Here is a 21,327-nt window from a genome sequence, read left to right as displayed (position 1 = left end):
TCCTCACATTCTGTAAACCCATCCAACTTACCCTGCTGAGAGATAAAGGACTGTAACACATCAGCTTCCTGTTTGGATTGTAGCTAAATAAAGGAAGAAAAATCGCCAAGACAGTGAATTCAGTCCTTAGTACACTGCCTCATGTAGGAACAATAATACTGCATTAATACAGACAGCAGTGAGAGTGGTTATACTCCAGATTGGAAATAAGTTCCTGTGGCTTAATAAAAGACAGTTCAGGGAAATGCCATACGATAACAACCACCCCACCTTCAAGGTTTCAGGGCAAAAGCAACCCATGTTCATTTCAAGGGACTGAGAGTTAATTTAAGAACTCATTTTTATTCAGTAGTTTTTGTGAAAAGGGTTGTTGATCTCAGTGATGTTATAAAACACAGCTATGAAAGAGAAACTGATAAGTTGGTCTTGTCAGGAAGTCAAGGAGATGGATGGGATGAGATGTGCTCACTGGGGTACTGGGCTTCTTTGTGAGGCAGGGCACACTGGTCATGAAAAATGCAAATAATCACAGGCAGTGCACTGGGCTGAGGAGGGAAAAGGTACTGTGAATTTAACTCAGCAGCAGCACATTTGTAAATTGAGCAGTGCTGAGGTACCACTACTGAAGATGTGCTGAACTACTGAAATTCAGTTTATAAATATTGGCCTAACTCCATTAAAGTAGGTGTTCATAAAACACTTTCAGACAAGAGCTTCAGAAATGTTCTACATTTCTCTGATTCTGTCATTCTCAAAATGTGTCAGTTCCACCAAGAGCAAAGAAAGTTGCTTCCATAAACTCCTTGTTGTATAGTTTATTTTCTTTTTTTTCTGGAATCAAAAGTACTCATTACTGAAGTCTCTCTGCTAGTAAATTATTCCTTTTATGGCCTTTATTTTCTTACTATTCTCTTCATTCTTTTCTCTACTTCTATACAAACTTGAGTATTGTATAGTTGGTAAGCTGAGGCAGAAGTATAAAAATGTAAATCTGATATTTTGAAAACTATATTATTTAGAGTGAAGTTTTGATCAGTTCTCAGGCTTAACTTTGCTCCTAGAGATGTGTATCCTACTGCTGCATCCCTGAGACAGCACAGACACCTGTATGCAGATGTTTTGGAGGGCAGTGTAGCACAGCCAGCCATCAACTCCAGGGAAGGCATGGCTGAAGGTGCCCCACAGCCAAGCAGTCATTCCCAGCACCATCTTAGGGAGGAGGAAGACACAGGAAAAGGTCTAACTTAGGGCAGTGTAGAACTGACATAAAGCAAAAACAAAAGGCTCTGAGAGAAACCTGACACCACTGGAATTCCCTGGCAGGAGGAACTGAGGGTGTCAGGGCTCCCTCTGGCATGGCAGGATGAGAGAGAAGGGAGCACAAGGCAGGATCACACCCCTGGGACAGGGACACTGACCCAGCAGAGCTGTCCTGGAGCACGAGGCAGGATCACACCCCTGGGACACTGACCTCACCTTTGGGACACTGACCCAGCAGTGCTGTCCTGCAGCACAAGGCAGGATCACACCCCTGGGACAGGCACACTGACCCAGCAGAGCTGTCCTGGAGCACAAGGCAGGATCACACCCCTGGGACAGGGACACTGACCCAGCAGAGCTGTCCTGGAGCACGAGGCAGGATCACACCCCTGGGACAGGCACACTGACCCAGCAGAGCTGTCCTGGAGCAGCACAAGGCAGGATCACACCCCTGGGACAGGGACACTGACCCAGCAGAGCTGTCCTGGAGCACGAGGCAGGATCACACCCCTGGGACACTGACCTCACCTTTGGGACACTGACCCAGCAGAGCTGTCCTGGAGCACGAGGCAGGATCACACCCCTGGGACACTGACCCAGCAGAGCTGTCCTGGCTGCAGTCCATGCAGCACTGCAGTGCTCTGCACACCCCACAAAGGACACCTGCAGCACCTCTCAGCTCACAGCAGGGCAGTGCCCACAGGCTCACCTGCTCAGCCTAACAGGATTAATCCATCCTCATCCCACCACTGCACAGCTGAAGGCTTTTCCAGCCTTCTCCTCCTGCCAGCTCAATCCTATTCTTGCCTGTGCAACGTGCCCATGATCATGTAGCCCATTAAACCTCATTCCCAGAGGAACAGACTTGTGCCTGGCCTACTGCAGTTTTTCAATAACTGTTTCCAGTAAAGACTGTTTAGAAGAAAATATTTGCATTTTGGCAAAAAGATTGCAGTTGGGTAGACAGGTTCAATGTATGTTCAGGTGAGGGAAGTCTTTTAAAAGCCTCTGAAATTTGCTTCTCCAAAGCAGTAAGGTTTTCTCATTTATTGAGACATATATTCATCATTGTTCTTTAAGAGTAGAGGTGTCACTGTGCAAAAGGCCATTAAAATGCAAAAATAGAACTAGGCCATCTCTATGCTGCACGTCAGGATATGTGCAGGGACATTATTGATCACAGAAATTACACATAAGAGGTTCCTAAAATAACACTATGGGAGAGGCAGCAGGTCTCACAGTTGTCTTTTAAGTCTGGAGGTTCAAAATAAAATGGGATCATAATTGAAATGTAAAATAGGAATATAAAGTTCCTGTTGATACAGGATTGCCTGTGTCCTAATTATGGAAAGATTTTCTGTCCTCCTTTTCCTTCAGTCTCCTATCTACTTGGCACTTCCTTCAAAAGCGTATGTACATCATCAATAGAGAAAAATCAAATAATCTGAGGGCTGAAGTCACACTTTTGAATGATCCTTAAGATTATTTGTAGTATTAAAATTAAATGGTAGCTTGAAATATTATATTAATTTCCTTTAAAAATTGCAATATAAACTCAAATAAAAAAAAAATTAAGTCCCCTCTCCTAGTTAATACCTGGGTGGTAATTCCAAGGGGGAAAATGGACAGGTATTTGTCCCCTGTCCCTGAGGACAGACTGTGAAATCCACAATTTTAGGTGCAAAAAGAAAAGTGTATTTTAAAATCAGTTTCTTCATTTTCTATAACTTCTTGTCTCAAACACCTAAGCAAGAAACAGTTATTTCACCTCTTGCTGAAATGTCATCAGTGGCTGCACCAGGAAACACTTGAGAGGAAATGAGTGTTGGAGCAGGGAGCTGGTGTGTGCTGAGCTGCCAGCAGGAGCTCTGGGCTGAGCCCCTGCACCCCCAGCACTGCCTGGGCTGGAGGGAGAGGGGCAGACTGCACTGCCAGGGCTGGGGCTGCTCTGGGGGCACTGCCAGGTTCTGTAGGACAGTCCAGGCTCTGCAGGGCAGTGCCAGGCTCTGTAGGACAGTACCAGGATCTGAGGGGCAGTGCCAGGATCTGTGGGCAGTGTCAGGAACACCAGATGTCAAACACCTCTCCTCAAGAGCCCTCAATAGCTGCATTCCATCACCACGGGCTTGGATGTGATTTACTTTCACAAACAGGAGCTGGACACTGCTCAGCTCTATATTCACTCACACAGGACATACCCACTCTGCTCTGCCTGCAGTATTAGATGTGAAGATTGACCTCAGTGGCCAGAAGCAAATGAGATGGGCTAAGTCTCAGAGAGACTTCAGGAATGCACCACTCCCCCACCAAAGACTTCATTTTCTTTCTCAAAAGAAGTTATTTTGTCTGATGCTGTCTTGCCTAATTATTTTCCCCTGAAACTCTTGTGCATATATTTGAATAAAACAACATTATGTAAATAGAAAGTAATTCAACTCCAGAAATTATTGCAATAACAATGTGGAACACATCATAACTAGGCAGCTAAATGTTAGGATATTATTCTACATAAAGGGCCAATCCAAATTACTGGGGCTCATATAAATACCTGCTTAGATAGGGTTTGGGGTTGATTAAAAGATAACCATACATAGAGCTCCAAAATGCTACTTTTTAAAATTTTATTTATTTTTATTTATTATAAGTTAATATCTAAAGATTCAAATTGTCCCTTTTGGAAGACTGGAAAAATTATATTCTGTTTCTATTTGATGGCCCACAAGGATTCATCTGCACACTGGGAAAAAGGACTTGGACCCACCATGTATCATTATCTTTGAGAATTCACCCAATGGATGAAATTCTGTAAAACACTCAAAAACAAGGTGGGCTGTCAAGCCTTAGAAAAGAATACAATTAAAATAATTTAGTATTCATTTAATTCATGAATTAAGGGACAAGAGAAAGGAAGGGAGAAAGGAATAGAAATGGACGTGGTTATGAATAAACACTAATGCATATTTCTCAGGAATAAATGGAGCTTAACCTGAGCAATTCCCCTTCATGTCAATGTAACAGGCTCTTTGGACGGGAGAATGCTGTAGATATAAAAAAATCCCGATTTTTAATAGGCTTTCAGAAGCTGTTTCTAAAAGGTTGGTGCAAAATTGTCTGAAAACTGCTTCCAGAGAATAATCCCAAATGATTCCTATTTTTAATGGGAGGATGCAGTGAGTTCTGTAGTGATTTATTCTGCCTCCAACATTTTCAGTAATGAGGAGGACAATGGGACATATTAAATTTGTGAGCAGCATCAAGCTGGAAGGTGTTTCAAAGATTTTGAAGGACAGAGTTGGAATTCAAAAGATTGTAGAAAACTGAAACATGCAGTAAAAACCAGGGTGCATTCCTATTAAGTTGTTTAAAAACAATCATTGTGAAGAGCAGTCTGACATAAAAGGATTTCTGGGCTTTAGGGGATTGAAGGCAAAAAATGGATCAACAAAACTCTGCTGATGCCAGAGAAGAAATCGTATATTAGGGGGCATAATTAAGTAGACATCCTGCAAGATAGGAGACATATGAGAAGACATGAAATGCCAAACCTCAAGAAAGATGTCTTTAGAAAGGCTGGATTTTTGAAACCTCTAATCATTCTATGTGAGAGAATTAAAACACTCATTCTGTGATGCTGAGACTTCAAAATGCATAAAATGCTGCAGCACAAGGAATAGTCATCAACCTTTGAAAAGCCAGTCATTTGTATTTCCTGTGAGTCTGTGCAACAGGAGAACATGCAACCTACTTCATAAGCAATGAATTTTGTTCTGATGTTTAAAAAGATAACAAATTATGATTATTTACCTGAGAACAGATCTCTAATTCTTCCCTGACTTTCTGTCTTTTTTCTATGAGCTTTTGATTGCTTACTACAGACATTAACAAGACTGCACGTGTGGGTTGGGAAAGGAGAGATCCATACCTGGATGTTATAGCTTCACTGTAGTCCCTGATGGAATTTCCTCTTCAGGGAGACTTTAAAAGAATAAATTAGATTATGCCAGAAAGTAGAAAGCACACTCATCTCCATTGCTGGGCCAGGTATGTCAGGGCAGAAAATGCCACTGGGATATGCTTCAGGAGATAAATATTGAAGCAAAATATTTCTTAAGCCTCACATTAACCTGATATGATTCACTAGAGAAATTTTCCTCCACCTTTACCGGCTGAATGGAAACAACAATAAGCAACTTCCTCCCCATTTTACAAATTCCTTAAATTTTACTATTATTTGCTTTTGCCCTTGAATGGTGTGAGACTCCTGCAGGGAATTTTTTACCCAAAAGCTACAGGCAAGGGACTGCTAACTTACTGCTTAGAAAAATCAGTAAATAACAAAGGCATGAAGTTGGCTTCTATAATTTCCTACTGTCTGGTCTTTTCCTTCTAAACTGTTACTACATGGTATATGGATAGGTAATAGACAAATTAGTGGTATGCCTGAAGCAAGGAAATTTTTAATGTATTCAAACCATTACTGTTAAAACCATAAACAAAGCATACAAATATTTAGAATAACATTATAATGACAGGCACATTCCCATTGTGTCAAAGTATACTAATTGCCATAAACAAAGTAAGTTCATTGAAAGACAAAGCAGTCAAAGCAACAAATTGAGCTGGCTGCTACATCTTAGCAGTCTCTGTATTTCTGGGGAAAGTTGCAGGAGTGTTTGATTTGTAAAACAACTGCTACCTTATGGGAAAAGAAATTCTGTTGTGTAAGTCAAATTTGCTGAATTTATCTTTTCTTAATTTGCGTAGCTAAGGATATTTGCGGCGCTTGAAGTGTGTATAACTGGTGGGTTTAATTAATTTCTCAACTCTGCTACGGGAGGCAAAAGAAGATGAAGAAAACCAGAAACGTGGGCAGGAGTGAGAACACAGCACTGCCTGTGCCCTGGCCTCCCACAACTCAAGCACTGGAAATTGATATGAAAGCAGGGTCCTGGTATCTCCAGAGTTCATCTGCTTATTGCCTCCTTAGAGGTTATAATCCTCTGTTTGTGAAGCCACAATGGGTAGCTGTAGAGAAGATTACAATGTCACAAATCCTATCAGAGGATTATAAGTCTGTCAGGCTGTGAGTAATTATGATGGAAAAGCAAACCTCCAGAGGACATAAAAATAACCTTCATAAAAGGAGATCCCGTGCCACATAATAAAAGTCTACATGGAAAACCAACCCCAGACTGCAGACCTTTTGCAAAGCAGGAGCCCAGAAAATATTACAAGGATGTGAGTGTTATGGCACAGCATGGAGCCCAGGGGAAATGAAAAGCAGGAGAGGCTTCCAGCCAGTTTAGTCACAAGGCCAGTGATATTCCACTCCCACCCTCCTCCAGTAAAACAGCCAACTGATTTCACAGAACTCAGCTCCTACACACTTGGAACCTAACCAGAAACAAGGAACCCAAACCTGAAACATGAAGGCCCCATCTCCTAAATGCCTGTGACCACAGAGAATTCAGCACCCCACAGCATCACAGACTTCATCTAGAAGACAGTGGGAAGCTTCAGTCTACAGGTCTTGATTTTAACTGATACAAAAAGATGCAGTTGTCTCTTTCCCCATTTGCAACCTGTCACAAAGAGTTCAAAAGAGCTCACAGGCATAAGATTCATATATATATCTATAATTCCCATAGATTTAATCATAAAGTGAGAGGAGCCCATTTAGTTAGAAAAAGGAACTGTGAGTGTTCCTCCCTGGTTGGACACAGACTGCAGTGGAGCCTTGCACCTCTTTGGCCACACTGTTATTGATTTGCCTTCTTTTATGCTTCAACTCCACTCCCACCCACTCACCCACTCCTTATATCATAATTAAAAGAAATACAATCTCTGACTTTCACATAGGTAAGTGCCTGAAGGATGTAGATAGAAAATTAAAAAGGTTGGGGGGGATTTGTATTGTAAAATTAGTGCTGTCCTCATCTTCACTTCAGATAAAAGCAGTCCGAATGAAGAGGCCATCTGGTTTTGAGTGTGTGTAGATAGCATTGCCTTCATTTGACAGCAGCAGATAATTCCACAGCACTGGAAGGAAACTTGGCAATTTTGACATTTAGAAACAGACATAGGGCATTGTTTGAGCAACAGCAGCACTGTCACTACACAGCTCACTGATACATCTCTGCAGTTCATCTCTCCTGCCAGAGGAAAATCAGCTCCTCCTAAGACAAGCACTAAAGGCAGAGCATCATGGATTTTATGACCTGGCTCCTTGACCTTCTTTCCCATGTCCAGATGTAAGGCTCTGAACATCAGCTCATGAATCTCCCTACCACAATTCTTCCTTATGAAGAGTGCACCCACAATACCCTCATTCTTGGGTGTCTCAGATAAGATTGAGGTGCCAAGAGCTGCCATGCTGTCTCTCCTCTGGTGTCAGCCATCTCAGCAGGGTCTGTGTCCTTCACCTGCCCGTGCTCTGTGCTGCCAGCACAGCCCCAGCACCATGGGGCAGAGGGAGTTCAGTGCCTCCACTCTGACAGTGGAACTGGAGGTGTTCCTGCATCTCCTGCTCGGGGGAGGAAGCTCATCCTCAGAGATCCACTGAGGTTTTCTGTGTGTGAAGGACCACACAGCCTTTACCATGGGAGACAGCAGCACAGCAAGAGGTTAATTGTGCAGGAGGTGAATATAAAATATAAAGAATCAGCGGTCAGGCTGCAGATCTTAAGGGACAAAGATATATAGGGATGACTTATGAAAGCATTATATACAGAACAACACAGCTCTTGGGTTACTGAGGGTAGAACCTCATCCCAGAAATTGCATTGCAAAGCTACAGGTGTTGAGAAAAGGCAGCAGTAATGATCAAAGATTGGAGAGATTCAAAGGAGTGAAATTATTTTTCAGAGAAGAGACAAATATTTGAAAAGTGGTAAAAAAGCATTTAAAATAATGAATGATAAAGAAGTTGGATTGTAAGAATCTGTTCTTGCAAAAAAACAAAATCACTTAAATTGCAAGGCAGAGAGATTAAGATTAGATGAGAGGAATGCTTTTCAGTTTAGGACTTGTATTATACTGTGGAAAATGTTGCAGCAGAATGCCATTAATTTGTTAAGAGCTGAAATACCATCTTTCAACTGTGTGGAGAATAAGGGATATTTGCAACAGCAAATACAAACAGGGTTCAAGTTTATAAATTTTTAACTTGTTTTGCTGTTTCTGGGAATAATCCCTAGAGTAAGGGGTAAGTACACACCTCTCAGACTGTTTTGCATATCAGCACCACTGGGGCTCCTGCAGCCTCCTGTCACACATTCAGTGTGGGCAGAGAGTGGTGTTCAGCTGCAGGGACCACACACGTCAGGGCTGTCTGTAAGTGCATAAACAGGGCACTGTCTCATGGGCATGGCACTCTGGTTTTGATGCATCACCTTCTGCAGAACAAACCCTTGTATGGGCTGGGTGTGAATAAGAACATCCTTTAAAACACAATATTTAATGTAAATCTGAAGGAAGGGGTAAAGAATGTAAATAAAGACAATGGTATTGCAATACCTACAAAGACATAAAATACCAAAGTTAAAAAGGTGTAAGAAAATGCACAAACACAAAGCCTCTGGGAGGGTCAGTTCAATTGCAGTGGGACAACCTACAGAGAGGAAAGAGCAAATACACAGGGCAAAGGTAGGAGTGTTACTCCAACAGAGTCCTGAATGGACAACAGTCTTAGTACCCAGAATGATACTGAAAGGAATTACTTTACAGCCATAGTCAGGTTGTTGAAATCCTACAGTCTAATCATATGTGGGATTTTTCAGAAACAGCACCTGCAGCTTCTCTTGGTGAAGCTTGTAGAAACATGAGTATAGATTCGCAATGCTGGATGAGTTGGTCTTATAATTCAGTATATTACATTCAAGAAAAAAAAGGCAAATATGCTTCTTGTGTCAGTGTAGTTATGGATGGGAGGGGAGCAATTTTATACTGATATTCTCTAATCACCCAGCACCCTCCTGTTTTCATAGCTGTTATTTTCAACTTTAGTTAGTTCAGGGCATCTTTTTCTCCTGAGTATCTGAAAATGCTCAGCTATTATTATATTTTGCTCTGAATTTTCTCTTTTTTCACCTTTGACGTCCCAGACTTCTTTTGTCTGTCTTGTTCCCATTTCTTTTGTATGGGTGTCTGCAGGTGGCTTTTATAGCAAAATCTCATTCTGCTTTCCTGGCCTCTCCCCACCCTCTCCTGTTCTGTTCCTGCATTGCCTTTCTCATTTGTGCTTTTCCTGATGCCTGTAACCACTCATTTCCTAATAGATTCCATTCTGTGCCTATGGAGTTTGTTCATTTTCCCTGTCCCCAAGCACTGAATCATTGACTTCATTGTACAGAAAGGAATGAATACCCAGGCCAGGCTGCAGAGCAGGTTTCACTCTCCTGTTGCTGAAAAGAAGGAGGGAAGTGGCTGAGCTCAAGGGATGCCCATGGCAGGCTCTTGGCTCTGAAGCAGTGAACAAGTTCATTATTGCAGCAGCCTCCTCACAGCCCTTCCTCTAACCCTGAGTCTCCCATAGGTCTGGCAGCTTCTTGACAACGATAAATCAAACTAGGTGAATACACAATGTATGCTATAGAAAATACAGAAATCACTCAGCTTTGAGACTTTTGCCTTGTCTTACCCTGTTCATACATGTGACTATGATTGGTTTTACACTGAGTTCTTATTTGTATTTAATTCTTGCTGACATGCCCATTGTTTGGTTCCTGAATGAAGTGCATAAATCAGACATAACACCATCTTAGAGTGCAGAATAATTACAGTGACCAATAACACTATGGCTACATAATTCACACTAAACTAACTCCAAAATTCACAATCAGAGAGGGGAGGGGTGCCAAAAAGCACTTTCATTTGAAAAATGCAGTAAACAGTTAACTGTAGTAAGTTCAATTGCTGAGATATGGGTCAAGGTAATAAAGAGATAAGGTAATGATCAATATTTGTCAGCTACTGGGAATGTGACCAGAAGCCAATGCCTCAGACATTTCCAAAGGCTCACTGTTGGTGGTTAGGATATAAACCCCACTTTCTCTAGCTATAAATTGGTTTGGTGCAGCTTCCTTCCAGTTATTTTTTTTTTCATGTTTCTCCCAGCGGCTTTTCTATACCTAGAAGTTTTAAGGGAATTACAATCAAAAACACTCCAGCATAAAAAAGTACTTTTTCATTTTTCTTTTCTCTCTGTCTCATTTTCTGCCCATCAGACATCTGGCTTATGTGTGGTGGGCTCCAGCATACTTCAAACTCTTCCTTTAGGCCTAGTAGTAGGAAGACAGAGAGCAAACACAAAAACCTCATCCACAATAACCCCTCAAAGTCTTGGAAGGTTAGAGAGCAGGCTGGCATTGCATTTCCTCGCTTCAGCAGAAAATAAGATAGGTTGGGAATATTGCAGGTTTTTTACAATGTCACCATTGCTAATCATGTCTAATTATTCATGCTAGAAGCTGTGGCTCAAACAGTTTTTTGAGTCTTTGTGATGTTCATACTCTCTGCTTTTTAAAAATAAATACATAACTTGGCAGAGGCACAGTGCAGCTGGTAGTATGGAACACTGTGGTGGACAATACCAGTGTCACATTGCCAGAAATAATCTGTGAGCACAGCTACAGCTTTTGGTGTCCCCATTCAGTGAAGCTGCTATTTGCAAACACCAATCACAGAATATTTGATTTGTAAGTATACAGGACTTCACTTGGTATAAGAGGTCACTGGTAAAGCTTGTAGGAATTTTTCTGGTTAAAACTTCTTCCAATTGAAACCAATCCTTTGTATCACAAAATTTTTCAAAGAATCAAAATTATTGTTATTTGCTGTCTGAAATGCAACACTATTTTTCCAAATTCAGGTTTAAAAGAATTTAAAATATCAGATTTTGCACTAACATCTTGTGAAGTAGTTGTAGACAAATGCCTTATTTCTTGGGAGAATCCCTATTCAGTATTGCTGAGACTGAAGGAGTGTTAAGTATGACGACACTACCAAGGCAAATCCCTTTTTTAGTTATAAATTACTGGGCTCCTGCAGTGGTTGGACTGACACTGCCCATTGCCCAGACTGCTGCAGGATTTACATTGCACCACTGCTGCTTCGCTTATGAACATTTCCTAAGTAGCACCCAAATACAGCTGAATTTACTTACCCACACTGCCATGTTAACTACATGGGGAGAAAATGACACAAGTGTCCTGTTTGCTCACTTATATCTAGAAAACCAAAGGTATTTCTAGAAAACCAAAGGTAAGGAATCAGATCACACACTTCAGTAAGCTTGTGAACATGCGCAACATTCACCAACAGTGGCCAGTTAGACTAAAGTTTAGTTTGATTCAGGTTTAGACAGACGTATGTATCAAGTTGAGATTTCTTTTGCAGGTCCTAGGAGTTCATTCCAATGGGACCCTCTTTATGAATAGGAATCATACTTCAATATGGCTAATGCACTTTGCCAGAGGTGGCCTTTTGCTTAATTCACTTTGTGCAAATGGCCAACTGAATGAGTAATTTGAGCTGTGTCTTCTATGGGATGTCCTAGTGTAAGCATCTGGCTGTGAGTGAGGGGCACTGTGTTAGCCAGTGTGGCAGTGTGAGATTGACTGTCTTTAATTTGCTTGAAATTCATAACTTAGAAGTGTTCAAGACAGGAGACATGTCAAAGAAGATCTAGAATTGAAAACATATTTCTTTACATCTTTGTAAACACTCGGGGGAGCAAACCCCAGCACCATCAGTAACCCAGAAGCTGAGAAGCAACAAGAGTCTCTCACTGAACACCCAGACAAAGCCCAAGTTCACCTCATTCATCTTCCCTAGTTCATTCCTGGGGTAACTTTCTCCACTGTGTTTAAAGAGATGACTGAATAAAACTGATACTTCTAAGTAAGAAACACATACAGAAACTAGTTCCAGTTAGCTATACCTTATTTATATTGTTTTTTCAAGTCTCCATGGCTGGAAGTCATTTGAGCAGTGAGTGTGGTGCTCATAATAATTTTAACACAGTGAAATCATGATATTTTGACATACTGAATAATAATTGCCACAAGGGAACTTCATAATAGTAGCATCCATGAAGTACTGATTTAGCTCTACTTAGAGGGAAAATAAATGAGTGTAGGGTTAAAAGGCACACACTTTCCTTACAGTGAAGGTCCCACCCATGCTGGTACCTTCAGTGCTGCCCTTTACTGAAATACAGCTGTGCTGCCTTTCCTGCTCAAAGTGCACGCACAGATGCAGCCACAGGAGACAGATATTTGGAAGGTATGGATGGCTGGGAAAGAGTGGTCAGCTATGCATTGGTTCAAACCATTCTATTAAGAGGCATTCCTCAGCTGACTCTAGAGATGGAATGGGAATGGTATAGGATTGCAGAAACTCCTGCTCTAAGAGTCACTCAGTTGCCTCAGACATGCCAGTACTAGAACTGAGAATTTTTACTTACTACATAATAACCATTCCTTAGAATAACAATGGTTTCTGGGAAATTGCTGACTTCACCAGTTTATCCTTTCAAGGTAAACTATCAAAAAAATTCAAAAGGTGCTCCAATAGTTTGGGGAATTCTGAAACAGAAAAGTTTCTCATTTTCAATTCTGTCTTATTAAGGACCAGTAACAGCAAGAAGACTCATCCTTTTATTAGATGATAGCACTGGTACCATTTTTGTCCTGTTACCTCAGGGTCCCCTCCCAACTTAGGCACAGGTGTATGGGATGGACAGAGCTCTGCATGGGCAGGGGCAGCCCCAGTGACAACAGCAGACTGCACCAGGCACCAGAGACAGGGAAGAAGTTAAAAACCACCTTTGATTTCTTTTTCTCTCCCAGCAGTAAATCTGTTAACTGACTTCAGAGCTCCTGCTTATTAATGAGCTGTGGAAAGCCAGGTGGCTCAATTCCCTTAAAATCCTGGCAAACTGCAGGGATATTTGGCTCCTGCCAGATCCTGTGGGCACTTGGAGGATGGTCCAATCCATCCATCACAATAAACTGCCTTTCCCATGACTGACCAGCTTTCTGTCTACATGGTCTCTACGCTGTGCTTGATGCTGTGGGAGTTACTGTACTGTCACCGAGACAGCACCATGGTCTCACTGCAGGAGAAAAATGTGCTTGTCTGTGATTGCAGAAGCCATGAGAAGGTTCTGGAATTGCCAATCCGCTCCAAAGATCTCAAAATACATAGCTTAGAGGAAGACTCAGCAAAAAAGATACCCTGACCATGTTGAAATCCATTGAAATTTAGGTTTGCGAATTGAGTGCAGCATACAGTTATGATCAAATGTTTTAGAGGCTGGAATTAAAATCTAGAAACAAAAAATAAATTTTATCTTAGAAAGAAAAGTATACAGAGCTGTATTCTCTACTACAAAGGAACAAATCAATTTCAGAAGGTATATAGGGTGAGTGGTGGCATAAAGCTGTACATAAGCAGTGATTAGTTCCTGTTTTTATCTATGTCTGCTACAGAAAACATGATCTTGGTATGGTATTATAATACCCAGCACCAGGTGAGAGGAGAAAACATAAGAATGAAGTGTGTGCTTTGAAAAAAATCACACAATGATAGTCATGAGGCAAAAAAGTACATTTTACACTGTGATGCTTGTCTACAGAACACATCATAGTGCTATGCAAATAATGAAGCTGCTCCTGGTTTAAAAGCAGTGTAACTGTGAATGTGCAGCAGCCTGAGCCAATTTAAATGAGTCTGGCTCTTTTACTGCAGAGAACCACTCTACTGCCCTGTATTCAGTCTAACTTGGAACAAAGTCTATGTTTGCTTTCTATCTTAATGCTGCACAAAACTCAGTATTGTCGGTGTTCAATTGTTTTGAAAACCTATTTTTTAGTTCAAAGATCTTTTTATACTAAAATTATTGTGTGTTGCCATAATTACTTGTCAGCTTTTAATCATATCATTAACAGTTCGAAGTACAGGTCTCCTGTATTCAAACTCCCACTTTGTAATAAACACTGTTCTGTTGCATTAAATCTCAAGGCATACTCTGTCTAATCTGTACTCAATAACAACACGAAAACATTAAGACTAATTTATTTTTAACGGAATGCTTGTCGATTTTCTTTGATACAGATCCACCACAGATGAATAATGTCATGCCAACATCTCCCCTCCTTCCTCAGATGGCACATCAACATTCATATCCCAGCCTGGGACAGATCACAAACCCATATGAGCAGCAGCCCCCGGGCAAAGAACTGAACAAGTACGCGTCTCTAAAGGCAGTCGGTAAGTGAGCGGCGCCACGCACGACTTCTGCAGCTCAGCACGCTGCACTTGCTGCTGGCAGCTGACATTCTGCCTCTAAGTTGAAAACAAGGTCTTGCTCATCTGGACTATTTCATGACAGCATTTCATAGTGAATATCCCGTGGTAGAATTTAATATGGAATATCGTGTTAGTTGAAAATGCAACAAGAATTAAGATGAGGGCTGCAATTAAGAGATAAGAAAACTACACGCAAGAACTGGCGATGATATGATGTGAGCTCATACATGCACACAAAACCATCCCAAGCCCCCCCAAGACATTTTGCAGCAGGTTTCACCTGTGTTGTACACACAGGGTTCAACCCCAGTTCTTTATGCCCCAAACCTGAGAGGAGCAGGGAGCTGGACCCTGTGGGTCCCTTCCAAGCTGAAATTTCCTATGCCTACATATGCATTGTGATGTGTATTTCCCACAGCTTTCTACACAAATGAGAGAGAAAAACATCAGTTTATGATTTAGACACCTGCTAAATAGTTCCAAAAAGAGAAGGCAGTCACACAGTTCTGAACTAAGTTTTCACATTTCCTGCAAGATGTACATTAGTAGGTCACTGGAAGAATGTTCTGAGATCTTGTGATTTCAAACAATTAGTGCATGATAAAACTCCTAATAAAGGTCCCAGTGGTAGTTTATTTCTGTGCCTGATTATTTTAAGTAAATGAGAGAACATCCTCAAAGAAACAGTTGTGGGGAAGGAAAAGGACAATAGTGAGTAAAAAATTAAAAATAATTTTCATATTGAATGTCTAAGCTTATAACAGTTTTCAGGGCCTGTAAAGACTGCTGCACACCCTGTAATGGCAGAAAGCCCCTTCTAGCCAATAACACATTAAGAACAGGGGGGGTCTTTTCCCTCTAACCTTTGCTTAGCTTTCACAAATGGATGCTAACATTATTTCCCCATAAATTCAGAGTAATGCCACTCTCCCTATTTCCTGAAATGCATATCTAGAAAAAGAGCAGAACAGCTGAGAGCTTTCTGACTTGAGAATCAAGTATTCACCATGCCAGAAAAAATTTTCATCACAAGTGGACATTCATTTATCTGCATTTCAGGATTCCAGAGCTCTAACAAAATGGAAATCTCAAGTTTTCACTTCAGCTTGTTGGTTTTGTATCTTACAAGTGGCATTTAAAATCAGTTTATAAAAACAAGGGTTAATAGCTTTCTGCTGGATTTTGAATACCAAGCAGTTCATTCTTCAAAAGGTGCTACTGTGTAATGATGTAGTGATTATCACAGATTTATGCACTGATACTGAGCTTCTCTTTCAGATGTCAATTCAGGTCGAGCCAATCATCAAAGCTGAAAGGTATTTAAGCATAACAAAATGAGAGATGAAACACTCTAAGAAACTTCTCTCATCTGCCCAAGAGCCACTGAATGTACCTTTCAAAAAATTATGAAATTAGAACTTAGATATTTCTTGTGTGTCTGAGTACAAGTTTTTAAAGGAGCTAGATTATAACCATACCGTTAAATCAACCTTGAAAGATTGTGCACTTCAGCTCCAGAAGTTGTATAACGCCTCTCAGAATCTTAAACTAAATTAAACATAACTTTCAGGGACATTATCTTCCAGGGGGATTGCACCATCTTCTCATGCTTTTCTCCTATTTTTCCTATCCCTTCTCTCTTTTTTGCCCTCACAGATCTACTAGTCTCAGACCATACTAGCCAAATTTTAGATGCAGGTGAATTTTCACAAGTACAAAAGTGCTGCACCGTGATCAAACTTCTCAGCAGAAAACAAGAGAGGTTTTGAAACTGTTACACATTCACACCTTCTGTCTGGGCTTATGGAACAAGAACTAAATACACTGAGTTTTCATCCATTTTCAGACTCTCAAGGCCCTGATTCTTCCCAAGATAACCTCCTGAGTACATCCCAAGGTCACACAGAGGTTTTTCCATGAATGCCAGACAGACCTGGGTCTGTGACCACACTGACATCCACGCTGACATCCAGCTCTCCAGACTGCAGGGTTCATGTTGGTTTTTGGAGAGCTCTGACAGGGAAGTGGAGCTGGCCAACATCAAGCCCACCAATACAAATTTAACCTGACAACATCCTTTGAATAACCAGACATAGACTGAGTTCACCCTGACCTCGTGTCACAGGGAAAAGGCATTTTTTGCCTGCCAACATTCAGACTTCTATTTATGGGTCCCACAGCAGGTTAGTGAGTGTTTGTAGTCCATTCCCTTTTGCATGCATTTGCAAAGAGAAACTCAAAAGGGATGTGTTCTGTGTTTCTCTGTGTATTTGAGGCAAACCCTATTCATTTAAACCCTTACTCTGCATGGTCCCATTGTATGGATGCAGTCCACTGTGCTTAACCCTTTTCTTTAATAAGGGATCGGAGGAAGAAGCATTTCTAATGTTTTGCAGCAACTGTAGCTATAGTACTTTAATATCCCTCATCAGAATGTGGCCATAAGTGGTAAGAAGTTTAGATAACTGAAAAAGTGAGGCTTTACCAGAGGCAGTATTAAATTAACTTCTACACAGCTGCTTTCTTCTGAACTACAGATGTCCTAAAAAATTGGCTAATTTTAGAAGTGAGCTACTCATTCCTCAGTGACTGTCTGCTGTGAAAATTCAGTTTATGAAAAAGTAGCGAGTCACGTTAATCTCTGTTTTGATCATGTTCAGGTTCTCCATTAACTTCAGTAAAGATTCAAGCACTTGTGAAAACAAGAGACAACAGTACCCTTGCTGTTAATTTGCATTGGGCTACTGGGTAAGAATGACCCAAACCTTGGTAGTGAGAGCAACCTGATCCCCAGGAAGCAACTTCAAAGCTCCACCTCATACTCCAAGTGACAGAGCTTAGCAGAGTGGGCTTGGACGTTGGGCTGTTCATGCGTGTGTGCAGTGTGATGTGTGCTCTGCAGTGTCTGATTCAGCACCACAGGGGAGAAGAGAGTTGAAAAGGCTGCTGGGGATGTATTTTACTTAAAAAACTAAATATTTTTACTTGAACAAGCTCAAAGTGCAAAACCAAACCCTTTTACACTCAATGGAAGAGAATGTTTTCCTCATTTCTTGTTAGGAATTCCTTTATTTGTTGCAGCTTCCAGAATATTTTGTTTTATATTCTCAGATGAGTGCCTGGAGTACAGCAATGTACTGGTGAGTTGAGATGTGCTTACTGTTTTCCTCACAGCACTACAATTTTACTCTCCTTCTTCCTTGGCACACACACCACCAGGGAAAAATCAGCAGAAGGCAGAGGACCACTTGGAAATCAGGTAGAGAACGCACATTTCCTGAACAAATAGATATTTACCTCCTAGCATCTCTAGCCTACCTGGTGACTGATCTGACTTATTGTTAGGTACACTCTGTTCACCCATTATTTTTCCATTTTCAAGCCACAGAATCTGTTTTCAACAGTGCTAAATTTTCCCACCTCAGAATGTGAGAGACTGTCTGAGAAAAAAGACACGAGCTCCAAGGCCAGTCCCAGCAGAAGTGGCCATAGAATGCTGTGTACCAATAAACACCCAATGTTTAGAAATTCCAACTTTTTTATCACCTGAGACTACATGATCCTGTTTCCTTCTGCGTTTTTACAGTATTTGATTATTTATGTGAAAAGTGCAGAAAGAGCTTTTTCTGCATAAATTATTCTTATTTCCAGTTCATCAACCAGGTTTTTACTCCATGCTTAAATGGTTATTGCTCACTTAAGCAATACTGACATGCCCAAAGCTACAAGTGGATGGAGATCTTGTAGCTGAACACCTTCATGAAATTCAAGTTCCAGGACATGGAAAGGTAGCTCATCACAAATTTTTATGCACATCATTTGGACATTAATTTGGAAAACATGAACAATCCAACCTCAAATTACACTCTGCTAAGCTGTAAGAGTTGTAGTCCATCCTGTTGCTTGAAACAACTCTTTAAAGAGCTTCCAAGAGCTCAAACTGGCCTCATTATTCTGAGTTATTATTTATTCAGTCACACTGTTCTGCAAGCCTGGCTCAGTAACAGTTAATTTTCTTTCCTGAGTTTCAGGGAGAGCAAAGTCACTAAATATCTTTAGACCTTCTTGCAGAAATGAAAAAATACCCCCAAACCCAACTTCTAAATCCTCAGGGGATGGGAAAAATGATCATTCAGCTGCCAGAGAGGTGCACAGACATGCAAGTAAAAACTGAGAATGCAAATATTTGTATAATTTAACATGATTATCTATTTTTTTCATAAATTTTCTTCTTCCTTTCTCACTCACACAGACACACAAACATTTGAGGAACTGAATGGACATTGTCAAGGAAAAAAGAAACAAAAATAGGACAGAATTCCTTCCTGAAACAAAGACCCAGAAAGCCTTCCCTGATGCTGGGAGTTGTTAGTCTCTTGTGGGATTAAATCAGATCTAATTGATTTGATATAGGGAAGCTAGGAGGATATAATTGGCAGCAGACCCACCATCACATCTCTGAGTCTACAGCTTGAGTCTACAGCTCCCAGCATTTCCTGAAGCTGCACAGTTCTTTGATCCCAGGGGAAACATTAGACAGTGATCCAGCTCTGCTTGCACTTGCAAAACTGCAAAGTGAGATTCTGTAAATATGACACTCAGAGAATAAATATCTCCTGGTTAGGTCCCTGAAGAAAGCAGCGGGGCTGCAAGTGTGCCAAGGCACCAGGCAACAACTCCCCCAGAAAGGTGAAGCACATGAGCAAACTGACCTGGTGCTGTGTCCTCTGCACACGGAGCAGGATCCAAAGGGAAGATCACCCCAAGGTTAGCTCTGGGCTGTTACCTTTGAACCATCTTCTGTCTGATGGGAAATTTGTTGCTGCCTTCTCCTGAGTTTCAGACCTTCAATTTCCATAGAAATGACTGTAACTCTGTGCTGGTGCAAGATCTGTCTCTCACCATGAGACTCTGCCATTCCCTGTAGTTGATTGTGCTCTGGCCTGGAAAGAAACACTGTAATTGGAAAAATGGAAACACTCAACATGCCTGCCCATGCATTCACACGTTGATACAGTCCACTTTTAGAAGAAGCAGACCTAGAAATTTATTGGACACAATATGTTTGTATTAATTTACTTTCCTATACCAACCACACTGTTGCACTGAGTCGTAAATATTCATGTTTCTTTAGAAGGCTCAAAAAGGAATTGTGCTTTCTTTTCAAAGACAAAAGCAATTTTCAATTCCCACTTCCATAAGCAGCTACACAAAGATGGATCAAAATAAATCTGGGACATAGGAGTATCTCACTGGATTTAATACCACAAAAAACTGACAAGGAAGCACAGATTAAAGCAACACTTGTAATATCCAGAGGGTGACTCAGATGATTTCATATATCCAGAGGTATGTGCTGGGTCATAAATAAAGCTGGACTAGGCAATCTGCCCAACTCAACACTGGAACTACAGATCTGGCTCAAGGAAATGTGACATAAAAGTTGGGCATCTTTTTATTATTATTATTATTTACTCAGCCCAGTGTGGCTGGAGAATTTTGAGCTTTTGAGTGCCAATTTGTTAGGGAAGTCTTTCATGTTTTCATCCTCGCTTCTACTTCAGGCACAAGAGAAAAGCCAAGCAAGCACTCGGGGGCAAGCCTTGCTTTACCAATCCCCCTGCCAGCACCTTCCCTCAGCCTTCCCCTTCCCCAGCCACAGGAATGGAGCATCACTTATTTCACTCACATCTTCTGATGAGACCCAGCAAATTTCAGAGCCTGCCCAGTGCGTGCAGATGAAATTACAAGATCTTTTCTTGCTTCCACTAAATATTTTAATTATTTTCTCTGTTATTTATCCAGTTGGCTTCTGATACCCACAGTCATAGGTAAATATAAAATGCTTGGAGAGTCTTGATCAAAATATTTTCCCATTTCATCATCCAGAACACTCATTTCTTCTTCCAGTGAAGTACTCATATTTTAATTATAAATATGGTGTTTGTGTAGAGCCTCAGTATCTTGAGCTAAATCATCTGCTTTGCTGACATTATTTTTTGCTTTTTAAAAACATTTTACTGTAAAACCTACAGGAGGATATTCTTCCCAAGGATGGGGGATTGTGCTCTAGGCAATCAGACTTCCAAGCAGCCACTGTCCATTCCATCCCCTAGCAAACAGATGGATTTGTGAACTTTGGGGATGTCTTGGTCTTGGCAGAAGTGACATCATGGCAGGTGGAAGGAAACTTCAAATAGTCCTTCTTTTACAAGAAACAGTTTTAGCACCAAAATAGGATTTTCTCAAACACTGCCATCTGTATTGGCTCATTTCTTAGACTTTAGCAACACACTGAAGTTGGGAAAGAAAGGAGATCTGACCTTGAGATGTATTTAGTTTAGGTTTAAACTTTTAGTTCTGTGGGTTGGACTCACACCTAGTGAATTTGGTCCACTCCCTGGTTTTGTAATGGCTGAAGAATATTTGTAGGAATTTCTTAAATCTTAATTTATTTCTCATGCCAAAAGAGCACATTTGAATCTGTGCATCCTAATTCTTGTTCTTGACATTGACTATTCTTTGCACCTATGCTCCCTACCACAGGGAAACAGCCTCTCTTTTTTATCAGCACATTAAAATAGTGAAAACGATATCTTCACCAATCATTCAGAGAAGTTCAACTTACAAGCCCCACTCCACATTCTATTAGTTATGCACCATAGAGAACTCACACCCTTTCACTGAAAATTGGTAGGTTCTCTGGAAACAAATTGATTTTAAAAATCCTTATTGTGAGATAACGAATCAGAATGA

The 21,327-nt window shown here is 40.9% G+C and overlaps 1 protein-coding gene across 4 annotated transcripts in view; it reads left to right on the top strand.

The window, feature by feature from the left end:
• Window positions 1–21,327, top strand: part of SHISA9 (shisa family member 9) — a 175,598-nt gene that overhangs the window by 140,141 nt on the left and 14,130 nt on the right. For all 4 annotated transcript variants that reach the window (XM_033074415.2, XM_033074414.1, XM_033074412.1 and 1 more), the window contains one exon: window positions 14,377–14,532. In XM_033074415.2, coding sequence (XP_032930306.1) covers window positions 14,377–14,532 — 156 coding nt within the window. The remainder of the gene's footprint in view (window positions 1–14,376; window positions 14,533–21,327) is intronic.

The sequence above is a fragment of the Catharus ustulatus genome, chromosome 16 (genome assembly GCF_009819885.2).
Source record: "Catharus ustulatus isolate bCatUst1 chromosome 16, bCatUst1.pri.v2, whole genome shotgun sequence".
Taxonomy (NCBI): Eukaryota; Metazoa; Chordata; class Aves; order Passeriformes; family Turdidae; genus Catharus; species Catharus ustulatus.
This window is presented reverse-complemented; position numbering and strand designations above follow the sequence as displayed.